The following is a 17,887-nucleotide window of genomic DNA, read 5'->3' as shown; positions in this document are numbered from 1 at the left end:
AGGGAAAACTTCCCCCACTGTACCCAGCGCTGTATTGCTCATACTTTACCATCTTAAATAATAAATTGATTGCTGCTTGAATATTGGCCCAGTCAAGCTTCTTATTTATAACACCACATTTGCCGTCCACTCCCCCTCCAACTCTGCCATACAAACCCAACACATCCTTCATCCAAGTAGTCAGATATAAGCAGGCAACTGTTTTGAATATTATTTGTACAGCTGATTTAAAGTCACTACTCTACACTGGAGCTGCTTCTGAGAAGTAACAGAAAAACAGTCACAACAGAATATTAGTGGAGTAATTTATCTTTGCCATTTAACAATCTGTTGCATTTAATAACGTTTGTGTAAATGACTTTTCACCACTGATGTTATCACAAACAAAATTTAATGCATACAAACCCTCAAATACTTGGTTTTAAACAGCTGCTACAGAATGGCATCTTGTTTCACAAGGACAACTTCTGAGTAGAGTCAAGTGCATTTCAGCCACAGTAGCATAAACAGCATGCAACACATGACATTAAACAGATGCAATGTCCCTGTTTGAAACATTAAATTAAAACACATTAAACAATTGCTTAAAACACAGGCCATGCTATAAAATGCCCTTTGCAAGTCACCTTAATCACCAACCCCCACCCCCCGCAAATAAATGCTATGCTTTGAGTATTTACTGGTAAAAACTAGTATGAGAGTTTTCCCAGCTCATTAAAGAGCTGAAGATTGATATCTATTTGTACAATAGAATGGATATAAAATATTACAATTAAAAGTTCATAATCATATTAGCAATCACCTTCATAAAATCCTCTTTTGGCTGAAGCTCAAAATCATGTAGGTAATTCTAAAATTGTAGCAAATCACTAAGACTCATTCCCTCTAGCTGTTTTTTTAATTCATTCTTCTCTTAATGATTTTGGATTGCCTACCAAAATTTCATATTTATCTGAGCAAGCCTGGCTTACTTAGTGGCACAGTTATGATAGTCTAAGAGTTCCTTTCTCCTAGGTTTTCCAGGAAACAGTTCCCTTTAAAACATGTATTCATCTTTATTTTGTGCAATGTTTTCACAGAGGATAGAAGAGAAGTGCACTAGAGAAATTTCTCTAAAAAGGCATTTTGAAGAAAGTTTTCCTTAACATTTACATGTGACCAACTGAAGAACAACTGAATAGAAGTAATTTCCTTTGCTATAAAGGGTACACATTCCTGTAGAAATGGACTACAAAACCACAGTGCTAATAATGCCCAGGTTTTTTTAGACCTTTATGATAGACACAGTAATGTACATAAACAATTTGTGTGACACATTATGCTTTTACAGGTTATTTTTGTCTCTTCATAAAAAATAAACTGTAATATAAAATATTAAAAACAAGCTCTAACTTGTACCACACCAAGGTTTTCTATATATGACATCTTAAAAGCAGTATCATATGGTAATATATTAAAATATCATTTTCAAGTAAATTATTCAATTTCATAGGCAAGAACAAGTCTATAATATGTATTCCAGCATTATCTAATCCCACTAATCTGAAATACACAAGATAAAGCCTGTGTAAACTTAAAGGAGTTCACTTCCACATTTCTCTATTTCAATCCTATTAATTTGCTGTATGCAAGACTCCCAATGCCTTAAATGTAAGTATTCTTAAATCTAAGTATTGGGGCACAGTCCAAAGAAATTTGAGGAAAACAGGAGCATTTCTCACACACTCCATAAAAAAGTGAATATAATAATATTTTCAAAAATTACTAATTACTCAGGCTCTTGCTTTCAGATCTAAGAATATCTTGTGAAAATTTACATCCTGTTGGATAAGAGCATGAAAGGGGCAGTTCTTCTGTGGTACACTCTGAGGTCAGGGTTAAGTGCTTTTGGGAACAAAGGTTTGAACGACCCAAGTTAAAAATACTTAATACCCATCCATTACAATCAAAGATCAATACATACACATCTTAAAAGTTCTGTTTGACCTCCACCGAATAAACAAAATGCTTATAAACACATTTATATACAGAAATTTACTCCACCCCCAACATCATGTTTCTCAGGTGTTTATCGTTAATCTCAGAGTTGAGAAGTTTTGAATCATTCATAATTGAAGTTGTGAACGCTGCTTCTGTAACTGCTGTCCTGCAAACAGCTTGTAACACTGGCATTCCTTAATGTAACAGAGGCAAAGTTCTGGGTCCAGTAATTGCAGGAGTACCTGAACTTGGCCTGGTATCAACCTGGGTTTGGTTACTAAAGCAGTTATGCTATACTTTCCTCTTCAAAGTATTCTCAGAAACATAACTGTTGTCTGAGATGTTACTCTACAAAAATACTATGTAAGCATAGTACATTTTATCTACAGTTGTTTTCTCATTTCCTAAGATGCATTGCTATATGTAAATATTTTTGAGCTGAAAAATAACATTGTTTTGATGGTGGCAAAACAGTAAATACATTGCCAGTTCTTTCCCACTGCAAGTCATAATAAATGCTTGCTATGGAAATAAATAATTCACTGGCTATTACAAGTGACAATCCATTAAACAAATATTTTTTTATTAAAATATATATATGACCTTGACATTAATTTCTTTACAGTGAATTTCAGAAACGATCTGTATACATTTTACAAGATCTTTCCCCATCAACAGTCACTGGAGCAGGCTGTTTTAGAGATGTGACTTCCCCACTGTCTTGGAAGATTAAAAAAAAGGGTACATTTTTTAATTGCTAGATGTTTCTGCTTCTGTTTTCTCCATTGCTGCCTCAGGAAAAAGCAGTTTTCTAAGTATGTTTGCATAGAATGGTCCATACACTTTTTTATTGAAGTTTACAATGCTTGCATACTGAGATCCCAGAAACTCTATCTCTCTCTGAATCACAGAAAGGCCTCCTGGCATAGTAGGCATACACTTCTGAAAACTCGGAAGGGCAAGCAAGCTTCTCATGAAGAGCTGGATTCGTTTGTCTGAAATGGAATATAAAGTATGCTCAGAACACTCAGAACAAATGTAAACCCAAGATGATGCCACAGTCACTTTGTAAGTACCCTGCACATCAGCACAGCAAAAAATCCAACATTTAAGCAGCAACTCTTTCCCAAGATTGTTTTGGAGTGGGAAACAATAATGTAAGTTTCTTAAACAGTATGTTTAAACCCAGAATGGACAGAAAGAAGACTAAACACTCATTTTATCTAAATTCTTCTCCAAAATATTAGGTTGCCTAGGTTTGTCTCTACATGCACTTTTACAATTATTTCCAGCTGTGACTAACCATGCTCTGCAGCATACCCACAACACCATTTCCAAGTAAACACCATATCCTTAGTCTTAGTTGAGCCAGTATTTTACTGCAGTAAGAAAATACTTTTAGAAGATAATGAGACAGCTGATTAAGTAAGTTTATAAACAGACACATACAATACAACAATTAGGTAAGTCTCTTACTAACCAATCAAGGAACAGACAGGATTATTCTTCTCAACAATATGAGCGATTTGACCCATTAAATTACTCTGCATTTCTTCACTAAGAGTGGGAAGACCTCTTTCACTTAGAGACTTGTTCACTATGCTGCAAATCTGGATGCCAATAGCATTCAGAGCCTCCTTCAAGTCAAAACTTCTGGAAGAAAGGGAAAAGCATTAAATTCTTAAGTTTCTGTAGCATAGGTTGTAAATTGCCCTCACTTGTCTCCTTTCCCTTTTATTTTCAATGTGGTCTCTGCAATGAGGATTTTGAAAAGTTTTCATTTTTTGCTGCATATTTATGTAAATCTACATATACAGGAAAATTCCTATGTGGAAGATAAAATCGGGACCTAGCTGTGATACAAATGGGAAAAGTAATTTCATGTGTGCAGCAGTGACACCAGTTCACTTTATCCTTGTGCCTAGCTGTTTTTCTGGGCCATGTGCACAGCATTTCATGAGAAAAAACAGAGTGGAAAACTCTTTTAAAAGACAATCACATACATCAGACTTGCCTGTAGCACAAGAAGCCAAAGAAATACGGAGCCAAGTAACTTGAACTACCTACAACAAGTCTGAAGCAACTCCCAAGAGGATTTAGTGAATGTACTACCACAGTCTCCCCAGTATTAGGAGTGTATGAATGAACTTTACTACTAGGTTCCAAAATTTGTACACTAACACCAAGACTAAGATTACATTAAAATCTATCTTTGAAAACACTTGTCTAACGTATAGTGGCCTTGTATCATAAAGGGAATATATAAATGATTCAAATTCCATATCTTCCTATTCATAACAAACACCAGCTATGACACTAGAATTGTTTCCAATTATTTACCATCAAAAAAGAGTAAAAAAAGGCCTTACTTCTTATTCATGCCTTCAAGAAGAGGAAGGGAGATCCTTTTCAGATGATCAGTGAAATCAGGCACATCTACAACTGCTGCACCCACCATGTTGTTTGTTATGAGAGAAACACAAGCTATGACTTTTAATTGATTGAGCTTTTCTCTCAACTCCTGAAGACGAACTTCATCTGTTATTAGAGTCTAGAATTGAAACAATAATACTAATTTAGGAACAAGGAGAAGATCTAGGAAAGAGATCTAGGATGTAGTCATGAAGCACTATTTTTAATCACAAATACACAAACCCAGAGCAGACAGCAACTGTAATACCCTAAATATGTAGTGTAGTATAGTATAAAGTGGCATTTTGTACAAGTACCAGAAGTAAACCTGTGGCTGGAAGAAAAGTAATGAGGAAACTGAGGACATTGCACCTTATTCCATATCACTGCTGACAAGTCTGTAACCAACAATTCAGCCCACAACATGGAATGCTCAGAGGATCCAGAAGACATTGTAATGACCAAGTTACATATAGAACAGTCTTCTGGATTTGGGTGTCTTTTGAAAAAATGCCAAGATTTGTAACTGATGGATAATAATGAACAACTGTGCTTGACAACCACCAATTCAACCACCTGAGCTGGTTCTGCAAGTGATACATAATCCGCTCCAGGCAAAAAGCCAGCTGATCATACCAAGAGCATAAGTAATCCCCACAGCAAGATGTAGCTGGAGTTCATTTTAGGTTACAAAGAATTCATCCTGAGCAGTACAGGGGCATTAACATCCAATTGCAGTTAGTAGCAATTTCATAGCATGGCAAGCTAGATCTACAAGAGGACATCTGTATGTAGATCTTACTCAAAACTGCTCACAGAAAGGTAAGGAAGTGCTTTCACTTCTGTCCACTGACTGAGAACACCAAGAGCATCCCCATGTATTTAACAAGTTCTCTGCCAGGCCATCCTACATGTAGCTAAGGCCCTCTCTGGAAATGCAAATGTTAGCCCTGACTGCTGACAAATTTCCCACTGGCTTTATGGAAAGTTGCAGAGGTCAGTAATCAGGAATTGGAGGGAAAAACTGAACACTGAGTCTTGAAGCAATAGTTTACACTGAAAGGAAAAATACCTACTTTTAGAGAACTCAAGTTTTTTACTGATTCTGTTCTGAAGAGCAATCCCACTAATTCCTGCTGCTGTTAGAAAAATGGAGTGCTACAATCAGTTCTTTTAAAGACAGAGAAAGCAAAGTACTGTCAATACAAGGCCCAGCCTTTGACCACAGCCAAGACTGCTCTTAGGGTGGAGCTGGTGAGCTATGATTGGAAAGAGCGAGAACAACCTTTACCTTGTTCTTTTCTGGTTGTTGACTTGCTCATCTCAAATTTCAGAATCTGGACTAGAATATAATCTCCTAATTTCAGATTTACTGTGCAGAAATTAAAGGAGTGCAAAAGAGTACTCACTTACTGTCATCAATAGCAAGTTTATTGTATCACACTAATGATTTCATATAGCTGGTAATCTAAAGACACCAAAATACATTTCTTACCTCTGGAATTGTTTTGCAATAATCCCACTGTAACAGTTTCAAGTAGCCATTGTTTAGCACCAGTGTAGGACTAATAATTGGTTTTGAACTACTATCAGCACCAGGGCACGATGAAGACTCATCAGAAATAGATGACAATTCATCCTCTATTGATTCCTTTATCCATTCTGTTGTGAGATTCAGGGCACCTGAGCATTGTAAATAGCACAGATTTACTGCATGCCTTCATCAAATAAGCACTACCTTGAGAAAAAAAAGATTTGTATACAGAAGAGAATTCAATTTCTGAAGACTTAAACATAGTGGACAGCTGAATCTTCACAAATGGTAATTCTCTCCCTTTCTTCCTGAAAGGAAGAGAATATTCCTGATCATATTCCACTGGTCACCTTTAAATTCTACTTGGTTTGTACAAACTCAGCCACAAATTGTTAAGACTTCAGACAAGATTTTTAGGTAATAGAAGTCTCAAAGTTTGAGTTCCCAAAGGATTGCTTTCCCTTTTTCGGAGAAACCACTTATCAGATAGGACATAAGACTAAAAGTTACAGGTGAAGGAAGATTAAAATGTTTGATTTGTTCTGGTACAGTTCTTCTCAGGCTGCATAAATGAACACTGCAGGCCCTATCAGTGGCTCAGAGCTCTTGTTTTAGAAGCCCCTGCTCCAGATGTTAGCATGCTTACTTATTCTTCTTGGAGGATGTATTTCTGAACATTGTTTAACCAAATCACACAAAACATGTAATAGTGGATCAAGTTGACTTTGCATCATCTAAGAAATTTTGGTCAGAGCCTGCCTTTTTTTTATTAAAAAATAGATCTTAGCCCTTCCAGCTTTCAGGTGCACTAACTGCTTTTACATGCTTACTTCACGCTAACAACTGAACAGTTGCACACAAAAGAGAAAAGGCTCATCTTATGGAGGGCTTCTGTATCCAAACAGCACAAGTCACCACTTGTTTGTTTTTCAGACACCATCCAATTCAGGAAATATAAGTTTGTCTGAAAGTGCCTCAGATTACAGACAGACAAACTTGATGGCAAGTTAAGCAACCATCCAGTGATAGCTTGCTTGTTAAAAAAATTTTCCATTACTTACATACAGACGAGAAATTGAAGTTTTCATCTAAGTTAACTGCAACTTGTAGAGTTTTCACTGCATGTATTTAAAAAGGCTTCTTTTCAAAGAAAAGTTTAAATTTAATATAGCATGGTACATACTTGGTGTTTCTTCAAGAATTTCCTGGAATTTTGTTCTTTCATAGTCCACCAAGTTATGCCAGAGGTATGGTCTAAGGCTTTTAATTGTGTAATTTGCCATATCCACCTTCATCAGGTCCAAAACACGGAATATTTGTCTGAAAAGAAGAATTTAAAATTTCACATTTTAATTTAATCTATTGATTTTCATCAGCACATGTGAAGCACATGTACATTATCACTTTAATTTCAATTCTGGAGAAGTGAAGGCCTTCACTTGCACTTCAGAGTAACAGATATATTACCTATCATCTGGAATTCTTGAAGATAAGGCTTGGCCTAAGTTAAAAAGAACAGAACTGATGTAGCATCACTAAATGCTACAGCCCTGTAAGTTTTTCAAAAACTACATGAATTGGTGTATTTCAGCTAAAAGGAACAGATTTTAACTTTTTGGTCACTGACTGCATTAAGAGAAACAATCCTTCTGACGCAATTGTTTTGTTCCCCATATACACATACAGTAGAACAACTACCATTTAGTCTTAATATTTCAGCATACCTCAGGAACACTGTTTTCTGCCCTGTTATGCAAATGTTTTACCCAAGTTCAAGTGATAAGATCTTAACTCAAGAGCCTGTAAATCCAAAGTTTGGCCTTCCAGAAGAAGCATGCAATTAACTCTTCAAGAAGAAACAGTACAAGTGTGCTGTTTACGTTTTGTAAGAATGAACAAGACAGAAAAAGAGTTTCTGAAACAGAGATTATTGCAAGAGTTGTTGGTTTAGATATTCATAGCTGCCTAGTTTCATCTAGGTATCCTACTCATTTCATTACAAAGTGAGATGCACAATCTGGTCAGCATGTCAGAGCTCTTCCTCTTTGATGCTTCAGGAAGTTCTCCTATAGTTTAAGAACAGTTGTTATGCAAACTGACACAACTTTAGACTTCCTTTACCCAGCCCTCCACCTTCCACTGTCTACTACCCTTTCAGAGAACAATTTTTTTCTCCAAAAATCACATTCAAATACCAACCTCAGTAACTCTACGATATTGTCAGTTGCTTTTAACTGTTTTATGTCATTGTCTCTTATTGGAGCACATAACTTTCCCATAGTGTTGATGACATAGTTAGCTAGCCCAGGAATATCAACAGCATTGTGTTCTGCCTGCTGTCTTATAAGATCCGTGTCAAGAACTTCACAAATTTGATTGTGAATCCTGTTTGCTCCAGGAGTCAGGAAAGAAAGAAGAATCTAAAATAGAGGGAACAAAAAAGAAAAAAGCTTATCAATAAAGACCAAACCACTTAGTAAGCACACTTGAGTGAAATTTTAATAATAATGTCAGGTGTATATAGCTGACAGATTATAACAAGACATACATTTTAAGACTGAACATTATCAAAGGTTGTGGGGATAAAAGAACTGTTTGGAAAAAAAAAACAAACCAGTGTAGTTCTGCAAAAATGCTCAAACCAATAAAACAAAAAGCAAGTCAACAATTAGACCTGTTCAAAAGTTGGGAGGCTACCCTGCAAAACAAACATTTATGAACTTAAAGTTCTGAATGACTTAGTATTGTGCCAGGATTGAAGGTTTGTATGCTCACCTGTGCGATAATCAAAGAATGAAGTTTAAGTGGGCAGGTCCAATCATGTTTATACTGTCGTTCATGCCCTAAGCTCACAGTATGGCTCTGGAAACAGGCCATAGATGTGAAGCTTTGGGAAAAGAGATGACTTTCAACTGATCACTGTGCAGTGAAAGCTGACTGAACATGCCACTGTTTGTTTGCGACCATATTCCTGGTTAATATAAATATACTACAAATAGACATCTATTTTCAGTTCTGAATAATCATGGCTTTATATTATAAAAGGAAAATCTGAAGGTGTTGACTCAGCTAAGTTAAGCAGACCCTTCAGTAAACTAAGGGACTCCTAAAGCTAAGCTGACAAATCAATACAGAGAAAGAAGAACATTACCTCCTTAATTTCCTCAAAAAGCTTGATAGCATGTTTGTATTCTGGAGGATCTTCATTCAGTTCCGATTCCAAATGATCCCAAAATGCCTTGTGTACAATTTGTTTCACTGTGCCTGCAAAGCTGTGGAGTAAGTCAATTAGATATGGAGAATAGTCGCAACTAGCTTCCATCCTTGTAACTGTTTCAGATGAGACTGATCACTTGTTGGGAAACACACCTCCCCAAATACTATGCCCTGCAACCACATCTTTCTTGGATGATAGATCATCAGATCCCAAAACACAGTCTAGATTGCTCCATTCGTTTCTCCTCCCTTTCCAATACTTTTGCTACTTTTGCAAGATTCAAGCTCTTACCTGTTTTGTGGGTAGTCTTCATGTTTTATGCAAAAATTTGCATTTACAGCAATTTCATGAGCTAGAGTCCAGTTTGACAGATTTCTTGTAGCTGCCATCAGTTCATCAAATGTGATAACCTTGGGAGGGCTAGCTGCTGGAACAAACAAGATCAATTCAAGCGAAATATCTACAGCTGATAAGTGCAATTGAATATACTAAAACCTAGAAATTTTACTACTTGCTAGTTGAACTCCAGTACTCTAGAAGAAGCGACCCAAGATTACCAAGTCTTTATATCTTTCTAAAACACTAACTCAGGAAACTCCCAGCTTATCAGGGGTGTGTGTGTTTGTGGGGAAATACCACACAAGCCTCAAAATATTTTGAGGAGCATTTTTATATTTCCACATCTGAACTAAGATTTTTTTTTTCCTTTAAAATGGTATCTTGCATTTCACAGATTTCCTACTAACTGTTCTGTCAAAGCCACCCAACCAAAAGCATGGGCAGTAAGAGATACTAAATGTCCACTATAATTCTAAGCACAATGGCTATATTGTCTGTTGAAGAGGTTCCTAAGTTACTGACTCACAACCCCCCCCCCCCCGCCACTTAAAATCAGCAGATCTTCAGTCTGCTGTGGAATTAAGTTATACTCATTTTTTTAGGAACTAGCAGCAATGACAAAACAAACTCCACACTGGAAAACAAGAGCAAATTCCTGAAGTTTCTAAATCAATAAATTCTATAATTTAATTTAGTATTTGGAAGGCTGGTAACAAAGAAAGACAGAGTCAACTGCCAACTGCAGCTCCACTAATAAGCTTGTTTTAATATAAGACTTAATTTACAAAGATGTAAGAAGTAAGCATGGTCTGCAAATGCTTACAGATACAGAGAAACCATATTATAACCAAGGTTTTATTTATCATTACTCAAATCATCCTCCTTGTGCAAATGTTTGTTTTCTGTTTGATTCTAGTATTTATGAAAGAAGAATGTGAGTTCAAGATAATTACATGTAACTTGGTATGGTATTACAAATCTGTAAGTTACAGAAATAATTTTTAAGTGCAGGGATCAAACAGAAGAAACCCACCCTTTGCACAAAAGCATATCTGGTGGAGTGGGAGGCTGCTACCAATGTCAGGGTTAGGAAGACCACGGTGACACACTTTTCTTACACTTTCTGAAGGGAAGGAGTGCACAGGGAGACCCCCATGGATACAGCTGCTGCTGGTGTTCCACACACAGGAGATGCACCGCTTCACAGCAAAGAGAAAGCCATGCCTCTCTGTTAATACTCTTATACAGATTCAGAATCCCATGTTCTACCCATGACAGCAAGGAGAAACAAGGTAAGTTAGCCTTATTGGTCCATGCACAATGCAGGTGAGGCTGAAATAGGCTTACACGCTGGGGAGCTGGGCTTGCTTGAAGAATCACTGTTAAAGCTCTGCCTGGAATATTCTGTGTCACTGGAAGAAACTGTGCTTTCTGAGAGCCGTGAAGAATCTGAGTCACTGTTCTGGTCATCATTGAGAGGCATTCTGAATCCCTTCACTTTGTTTACACAGTAAACAAGACCTGGAAAGACAAACACAGTTCCCATAAAACCAGCACTTACTTTTGTTTGTTTCTCAAAAGTCAGCTACTGATCATTATATTGCAAATGAAGATCAAGTAGTTGCCCTTCCTGAACAGGAAAAGCAAAAGCAAGGATTTGGCTTGACGAAAACAGAATCATATAGTTATCAACAAACTACCCCTTTTCTGTAAGAAAGCTTTGTACCTTCAGCTGTTTCATACCTTAATCAATCTGTGGGAGACAGTCCCTAAATTGGTCATATTTAAAAAAATGTAAGACTACCCACGGGAACACCTGAAGCTACTTGTTGCAAGAATTTTGGTAGATTTCAATGTCCATAAAGGCATTTGGTGATGTCACCATCCCCCACCTGACCTCACGAAGAAGTGGTGTGCAGCAATGAGCTTCCTTCCACAAACAGACTCACTGAGTGTAACGACCGTGAAGCAAACACAGAAGCTGCAGGCAGAGAACAGCAAGTAATTCAGAATATTACATTTCTGACAGGGTGTAGCTGAAAGTCTGGCCTTTAGGTGTGTCTGTGCTCAGAATCAGATCAACAATGGCACAGACCCAAAATCCAATCCTCCTAGAGGTGAAGGTGGGTGGATAGGTTTTCTGGTTTAAGTCAAATGGCAACTCTGAGCCTCTAACATTCTATTTAGCAGAGACAACAACCTCCACTGAAAAGTGTTGTGCTTCATAGTGTTTCTGTCTTTGTAAAGAAACTGCCTCCCAGGCAGATAATCTGCAATTGCAGAAAATGTGGACAGCTGCACAGTGTGATACAGATGATTAACAACTGCATGACAGGAAGTGAAAAATATGTTCATAATAATATTAAAATGAGAATCTGGAAGTCAGCTGTAATTACTACCAAAGGAATTTGGCCCAGATGCCAAAAGTAGCAGTCCATCTCCAATTATGACCATGAAGTATTCCGTAGTGGACTTCATGAAGTGCCATAGGCAGCAATGATTTCTATCAGCAAATTTAACAGATAACTTCATTTACTATTAAATCACATCACCTTCAGTAGGCAGGGAATACCACACTTTGCAACTGCTGAATTTGGAAAAAAGACACTTTTAGCAATAAAAGGATGATCTTTGTCTGTACTTATGTGAATCAACATATTGTGGTGTCCTGGGATAGACAAAAGGTAGTGAAAATTAAGATTTCTTTATACTGGCACCTAGCTACAGCCTAAAGCATTTGACTGTTTGGGTACCAACTCATCCTGAATAGGCCTTTATAATTTGATGAGCTACTACACTGATGAGCACCCCCCTGTTAATTGAAATTATTAACATTTCTTAAGTGTGTGTTTACTCTTCCTCCTCTCCCAAGAGGAAAGAGGATGCACTTGAGCACCCTACTTATGTCATACTTTACACTGGCTTTTTTTTGTGAAAAGAACTGGTCCCATTAGCAGGAACACAGCTAACAGTTTATCACAGTACTGGAGGAGCCAGTGAGAGACACTTGACTAGAACTCAGAGGTTATGCATTCAGAACTCACAACATTACCAGTGATCCTAAGCATCATAACTCTTATTAGAACAGCAATTTTGTAATTTCTAACAAGCAAATATTTAAAACAGTATTGGCTAAACAAGACAGAGTTGCAAGAGAACCTAAAAAACGCTACACACAGATATTTTTGCTTGGAAATTGTATTTAAGTTACAATTAGAAATGGGTCACTAGTTAATGCTAGAGAAGAAACAAAATATTTCTTCAATTAAAATCTGTGTTACAGATTGCAAAGTTAGTGAAGATCAGAAACTAGTTGCGACAAACTAGTTATAGAACATACTTGAGGTTCTTCATGTCAAACTGCTCATTTAAATATGGTACACCGTACAGAGTATGCAAAGTTTTTATGACCCTCCAACTAATTTTTTTAAATCAATATAAGAACACTGTATTTCCAGGCTTTAATGTTGTATATCACCCCTTTATTTCCATACAAATAACTAACCTCCAAAATATTAATGTTGCAGGATGTGGTCCATCAAAAGATTTGATTAATGTTGTTTGCAGTGTAGTGGCCCAAAGTCTTGCAAATCACTTGTGGAGTGTGAGCAATTCACGGTGTGTCTACTGCTTCAGTTCAGGTGTTAAGAACATAGAAGAAGGTAAATAACCATTAAAACCCCAAATACTCTCACACAATTTACACATTATCATTTCATCAATCTCCTCTTATCTCTAGGCATGACAATGTTAATAAACATTTGGCTTTGCAAGGTTCTTCTGACAGAAGTACTAAACCAGCCATGAAGGCAAGTCAGCAGTGCCATTTTCCACCCCACCTTGATTTCTAAGAAGATGAAGTGGTTAAGGCAGAATTAGAAGTCCATATACATTAAGTCCTTAAGCACTAGTCCCAGCAAAGGATCAATGCACATAGTTGCATTTCAAAGATCCACATGCATTTTGACATATCAAGACCATACCTGCTCCCACAATATATGCACATATACAGACAGCAGAGCTGTCAGTAGGGTGCTTCAGAAGGCTTAAGTAAGAAGTTTCAACACTGCAACAGGAGGTGACACAAAAAACCACTGCAATCTTTTGCCACACTAAATACATTTCCTAGTAGAATGCTTCAAGCACAATAGGAAGTAAGAGTGGGTGTAGACTGCAGATTCAGAACATTATTGCTAAATTCTACATTTAAAATATAAACACATCAAACTGAACGTACATGAATATACAAGCAGAACCTGCACAGGCCATCTAAAACACTTAGGCAAAAATACAGTCATTGAGCATATGAAAGGTATGTACAAACCAAAATTGGCATTTCTAATTAGTTACAACAATAGACAACTGAGTCACTCAGTCTTTGCTTTATAGCATACACTGGAAGAGCTGATTTTCCTTGTTTTTGTAGATAGCACAGAAGTTCTCATTAATAACTAATGGCCAAGTTCATTTAGAACTTTAAATTAGTATATAACAGTCACATAAAAATATGTCAAAATTCAGCCTTGCAAGATCTCTTTGTAACTCACCATCTTGGATAAACAATACCATCTTGGGTTTTTTAAAATTTGCTTATAAAGTATTACATATTAGGCTGTTGTTTTAATACACATATTAATATCCCAACAGTTCTATTAAAGGATCAGCCTGAGGTTACAACCTGCTTTATTCTGCTACATTAAAGACTACCCACATTTATATTTATATTAGGTTGGACACCATCACAGTGGGCTTCATCACACCATTTGCTTTCTTTTAATCAGTCCATACTGTAGAGTTTTTTAAGGATAAACTCTTTGGAAGACAAGTTAAAAGTATCTTCTACATGTACCAACCCCAAGATTACAACTAATTTAACAATAAGGAAATAAATTCTCACATTTCTGCTATTTAGACAGGTGAGGATTATTCTTTTTAGTAAAAAGAAAATTAATACAAAACTGCAGATGCTTAAAGGCATCTTGTTCTTAACTGGTTACTGCATCACCCAACTAGATTCTTCATTTAGAACTTACCAAGACTGCAAAATCAGGTTAGTTTTAGAAAACACAAAGACACTTTTTATTTCTGTTGCTTTGCTTTAGAAGTTATTTTATGAAGCACCTGGGGGAAGGAGGGAGGAAGACAGCTTCACAGTTGGGTATTTTCTTCAGATACCATCTTCAAGCAAAGGTTTTCCACAGCCCTGCTTTGTTCAAAGGAAGTGTGCATGGACACAGAGACTTATGAGTGCTCTGTCCAGTTTTACCACTATGAAAGTCTTAACTTTGTTTATTCTGCTGGGTTCACATTCTTACTATCTTCAACTGGCACCGACTGAATCTCATTTGGTCTAGAGTTTCCCTTTCACTGACTCCACCTCTGTCAGCACTCACCACACAAGAACAGAAAAGAGTCTTTGTTAGGAGTTACTTGCATTTCCTCCCGCCTCATTTTTCACAGTTTACAGCCGGCATTTCTCCCCTTTAGCTTTCTAGTTTCGCAGCTCTTGGAAGAGATACTTCTCTCCGTGAAGGCTTAAAAAACTGTATTGGCGATAGTGAGCCGCGGCCGAGCGCGGCCCGCGGGAGTGACCTCCGGCCGGACAGGTCGGCGATGGGACCGGGGCCGTCCTGCCGGCTGCCCTCCCCCGCGGGGGGAGAGACACCGAGGGGAGCCGGCGGCTCCTCCTCTTCCTCCATCTGTTTCGCTGCCTGTCTCCTCCCCCGGCCCCATGTTTTTAACACTTAGCAAAGGCAGGAGTTTGGCACCCTCCGACCAAAACAAACAGCGTTTCCAAGGACAGGTCCGGGCGGAGGGAGTCCGGGGGAGAGGCAAGGAGAAAACACTCCCTGTCAGCCCCAGAGAAGGCGAGCCCGGGCACCCACCCCTAAGCGCCCCAGCCCCCGTCCACCAGGGAGGTGTCGGGGTGCCCCTGCCCTGCTCACCAGGGCTGCACGGGGGGACCCTGCGGCTGCGCCCGTCGGGGCGTATCGTCCCGGAGGACACTAAGGGAAGGCGAAAGCCCAGGAGACACGGGGCAAGGAGAGAACTACGGACCCAGCGCAGGAACTGCGAAACCCACTTGCTGCAGCGGGTTCCCCACCGGGGCAGCAGAGCGACGGGCCAGTCCACTACCTCCCTGCCACGCATACCGCACAGGAGGGTGGCAGCCCCGAGCCAGCACTGTCCCGGACTCACCCCGCGACTCATGGCCCAGCGTGCCCAGACACCCCGCCGCGTGTCAGCTCCGCCGGCCGGCCGGAGCAGCCCTGCCCTGCTGTCCCCAGCCGGTCACTCACCGCTGCCCCTCGCCGTCCCACACAACGCTCGCCAGGGCCGCACACAACTCCCCCCTTCAGATTTAAAGATCCAGCCCGGACTATTAGCGTCTTCCTCGGGCACGTCCATCTCTGACGGTGGAAGCGGGGAGGTGCGTCATCTTTTCCTGCCTGCCAGCGGCGAGTTATCCACGGCGCTTGGGCCAGCCTCCGCTTATGCCAGTAGAAACTAACCGTGTCTCCTCATTCTGCCTGCGACCGGGCACTAAGCTTGGGGAAATATGCGGCGACACGGGAAGATGCTTCGACGGACTCCCCCGCGCTGGCAGTGGGCCGTGCCGGCGTACCGGGGGGTAGGCCGGGGGATGGGCCGGGTGGTGTTTACGGAAGGGCCCCGTCCGTCCGGGCCGGCGCCGCCCCGGCCCCGCCCCCGGGCCGCGTCGGGGACGGGAACACCGACCCCGCCGAGCCCGGGCGTGCGGGGGAAAGGGGCTATGCTCCGCAGGGAGCGGGGCAGCGTCCCAGGCCGTGTGTGCCCGCCTTTGTGCACTGCTCTGCAAAGGGAGCTATAACTACGTTCTGCCCTCGTTTCCTTACCCTGTGGATGGGGGAGCAGTGTGGCGCCCCTCCGCGCGCCATCTTGGCTCCCCACTGCACTGCCCCCCCCGCCACCGCGGCTTCAGGGGAGCCACTCGGCCCCGTGCTGAGTTTAGTCACCCGTCTCGCTCACGGCTGTGGTGTCCGGAGGCTTGCTGAGCGCCCACTGAGGAACGCAGCACGGGGCAGTGCAGCACTATCATTATAAATGCTTTGCTTATTGCTGTATTGACCTCGTGCACTGGCAGCCTCACGCACCCACTGGGCTAGCAGTACCTGCCAGGGTCATCACCTCTTCCTGTCACAGGAGCTACGTGCCACCACTGCCTCACCCACCAGGAAGCACGGAGGGCAAAACACCGGCAGTCATCTCTGAGGCAAGAGCTCACTAACACGCTAGCCTTGCCCATCATGAAGACAGAGCTCCCCTTCCTCAGGTAACCTTTAGCACACATGGTGAACTGCACAGAACAAACAGATGTTGTATTCGGGTAGAATACATCCCACTGTAGGTCCCAGTAACCTCTGCTATAATATCTAGGGCTTGAAGCAGGGAACAGTGTTTGGCTACACAAGTGCCAAGTGCCCAGCTGGAGAGGGAGCACTTGCAGGCAGTGATGCAGAGCACCTGTCAGCCTGGCCTTCAGAGACATTAAATGAGATTAAGTCAAACAGCCTAATCAGGTAGCTTCTATAAAGAAGACAATGTTTTAAATAACTGTATTTGCACTGCTTTGCCCCACTTTGGGTGTGTTACATGGCAATGACAGTCTGAAAGAGGTTCAAAAGGCCTTTGTAAAAAACTGTGATAATATACAGACAGGCTACTTTGTACAGAACTGTTATGACTTCCAAGGATGTAATTTATCCTTGGAAGGATAAATGGTCAGCAATAAGAGAAGGTTGGTGCAGGGGCACAGCTTGAGGACTGGCTGGCCATCAGTCAGTTGCTGGTGTGAACTTGTTTTCATTTGCTTCACTTGTCTTTCTTGGCTTTTGTTTACCCCTTTGTTATTTTCATTTTGATTACAATTTGATATAATTTTAATTTTTTTCAATTATTAAACTTACTTTATCTCAACCCACAAGTTTTCTCACTTTTACCCTTCTGATTCTCCCTCTCATCTCACTGGGGACATGTGGGGTGAGAGAGAGTAACTGTGGTGCTTATTTCCTGGATGTTGAACCATACAAAGGTACACATTTGGAATTTTGACTAGTGTCTCAAGTTGACTTTAACTCTTGGCCTTTCACTACAGAAACACTGTTAATTGAAATTAAGGACTAGTTTGTGCTCACTCTTTGCAGCAAGTTGGCTCATAACCTTCCTTACTGTTACCAGTAAAACTGTCAAAGACAGTAAAGCCTACAATTAATGCTCTGCTTTATCCAGCAAACAGCAAGGCAGCTACTGAGTGGATAAGATGTGCAGCTGCATTTGGCCCTGTGGGTCAGAAATTTCCCAGTATGTGGCTAACTCATGGTTAGTGTGGGAGGAGAGGGAAAGGGCAAGGCATGCTATAGTTTATG

General features: G+C 40.2%; 1 protein-coding gene across 8 annotated transcripts; it reads right to left on the bottom strand.

Annotated features, from left to right (window-relative positions):
• Window positions 1-1,167: 1,167 nt before the first annotated feature.
• On the bottom strand, window positions 1,168-16,116 carry TCP11L2 (t-complex 11 like 2). 8 transcript variants are annotated; one of them, XM_058023329.1, is made up of 12 exons: window positions 15,782-16,116; window positions 14,516-14,603; window positions 12,988-13,112; window positions 10,830-11,003; window positions 9,435-9,570; window positions 9,078-9,198; window positions 8,126-8,346; window positions 7,110-7,246; window positions 5,888-6,075; window positions 4,350-4,531; window positions 3,461-3,633; window positions 1,168-2,975 (listed from the first exon to the last, which is right to left on the bottom strand). In XM_058023329.1, exons 4-12 carry the CDS (start codon window positions 10,963-10,965, stop codon window positions 2,731-2,733), a joined length of 1,539 nt encoding a protein of 512 aa, XP_057879312.1. In that variant the 5' UTR covers window positions 10,966-11,003; window positions 12,988-13,112; window positions 14,516-14,603; window positions 15,782-16,116; the 3' UTR covers window positions 1,168-2,730. The 8 variants fall into 8 exon arrangements, with proteins under 8 accessions (XP_057879312.1, XP_057879319.1, XP_057879313.1 ...); XM_058023336.1 differs by having other exon boundaries at window positions 9,435-9,567; XM_058023330.1 differs by having other exon boundaries at window positions 12,988-13,109.
• Between the last annotated feature and the right edge of the window lie 1,771 nt (window positions 16,117-17,887).

Source organism: Melospiza georgiana, chromosome 4, assembly GCF_028018845.1.
Source record: "Melospiza georgiana isolate bMelGeo1 chromosome 4, bMelGeo1.pri, whole genome shotgun sequence".
Lineage (NCBI taxonomy): Eukaryota > Metazoa > Chordata > Aves > Passeriformes > Passerellidae > Melospiza > Melospiza georgiana.
This window is presented reverse-complemented; position numbering and strand designations above follow the sequence as displayed.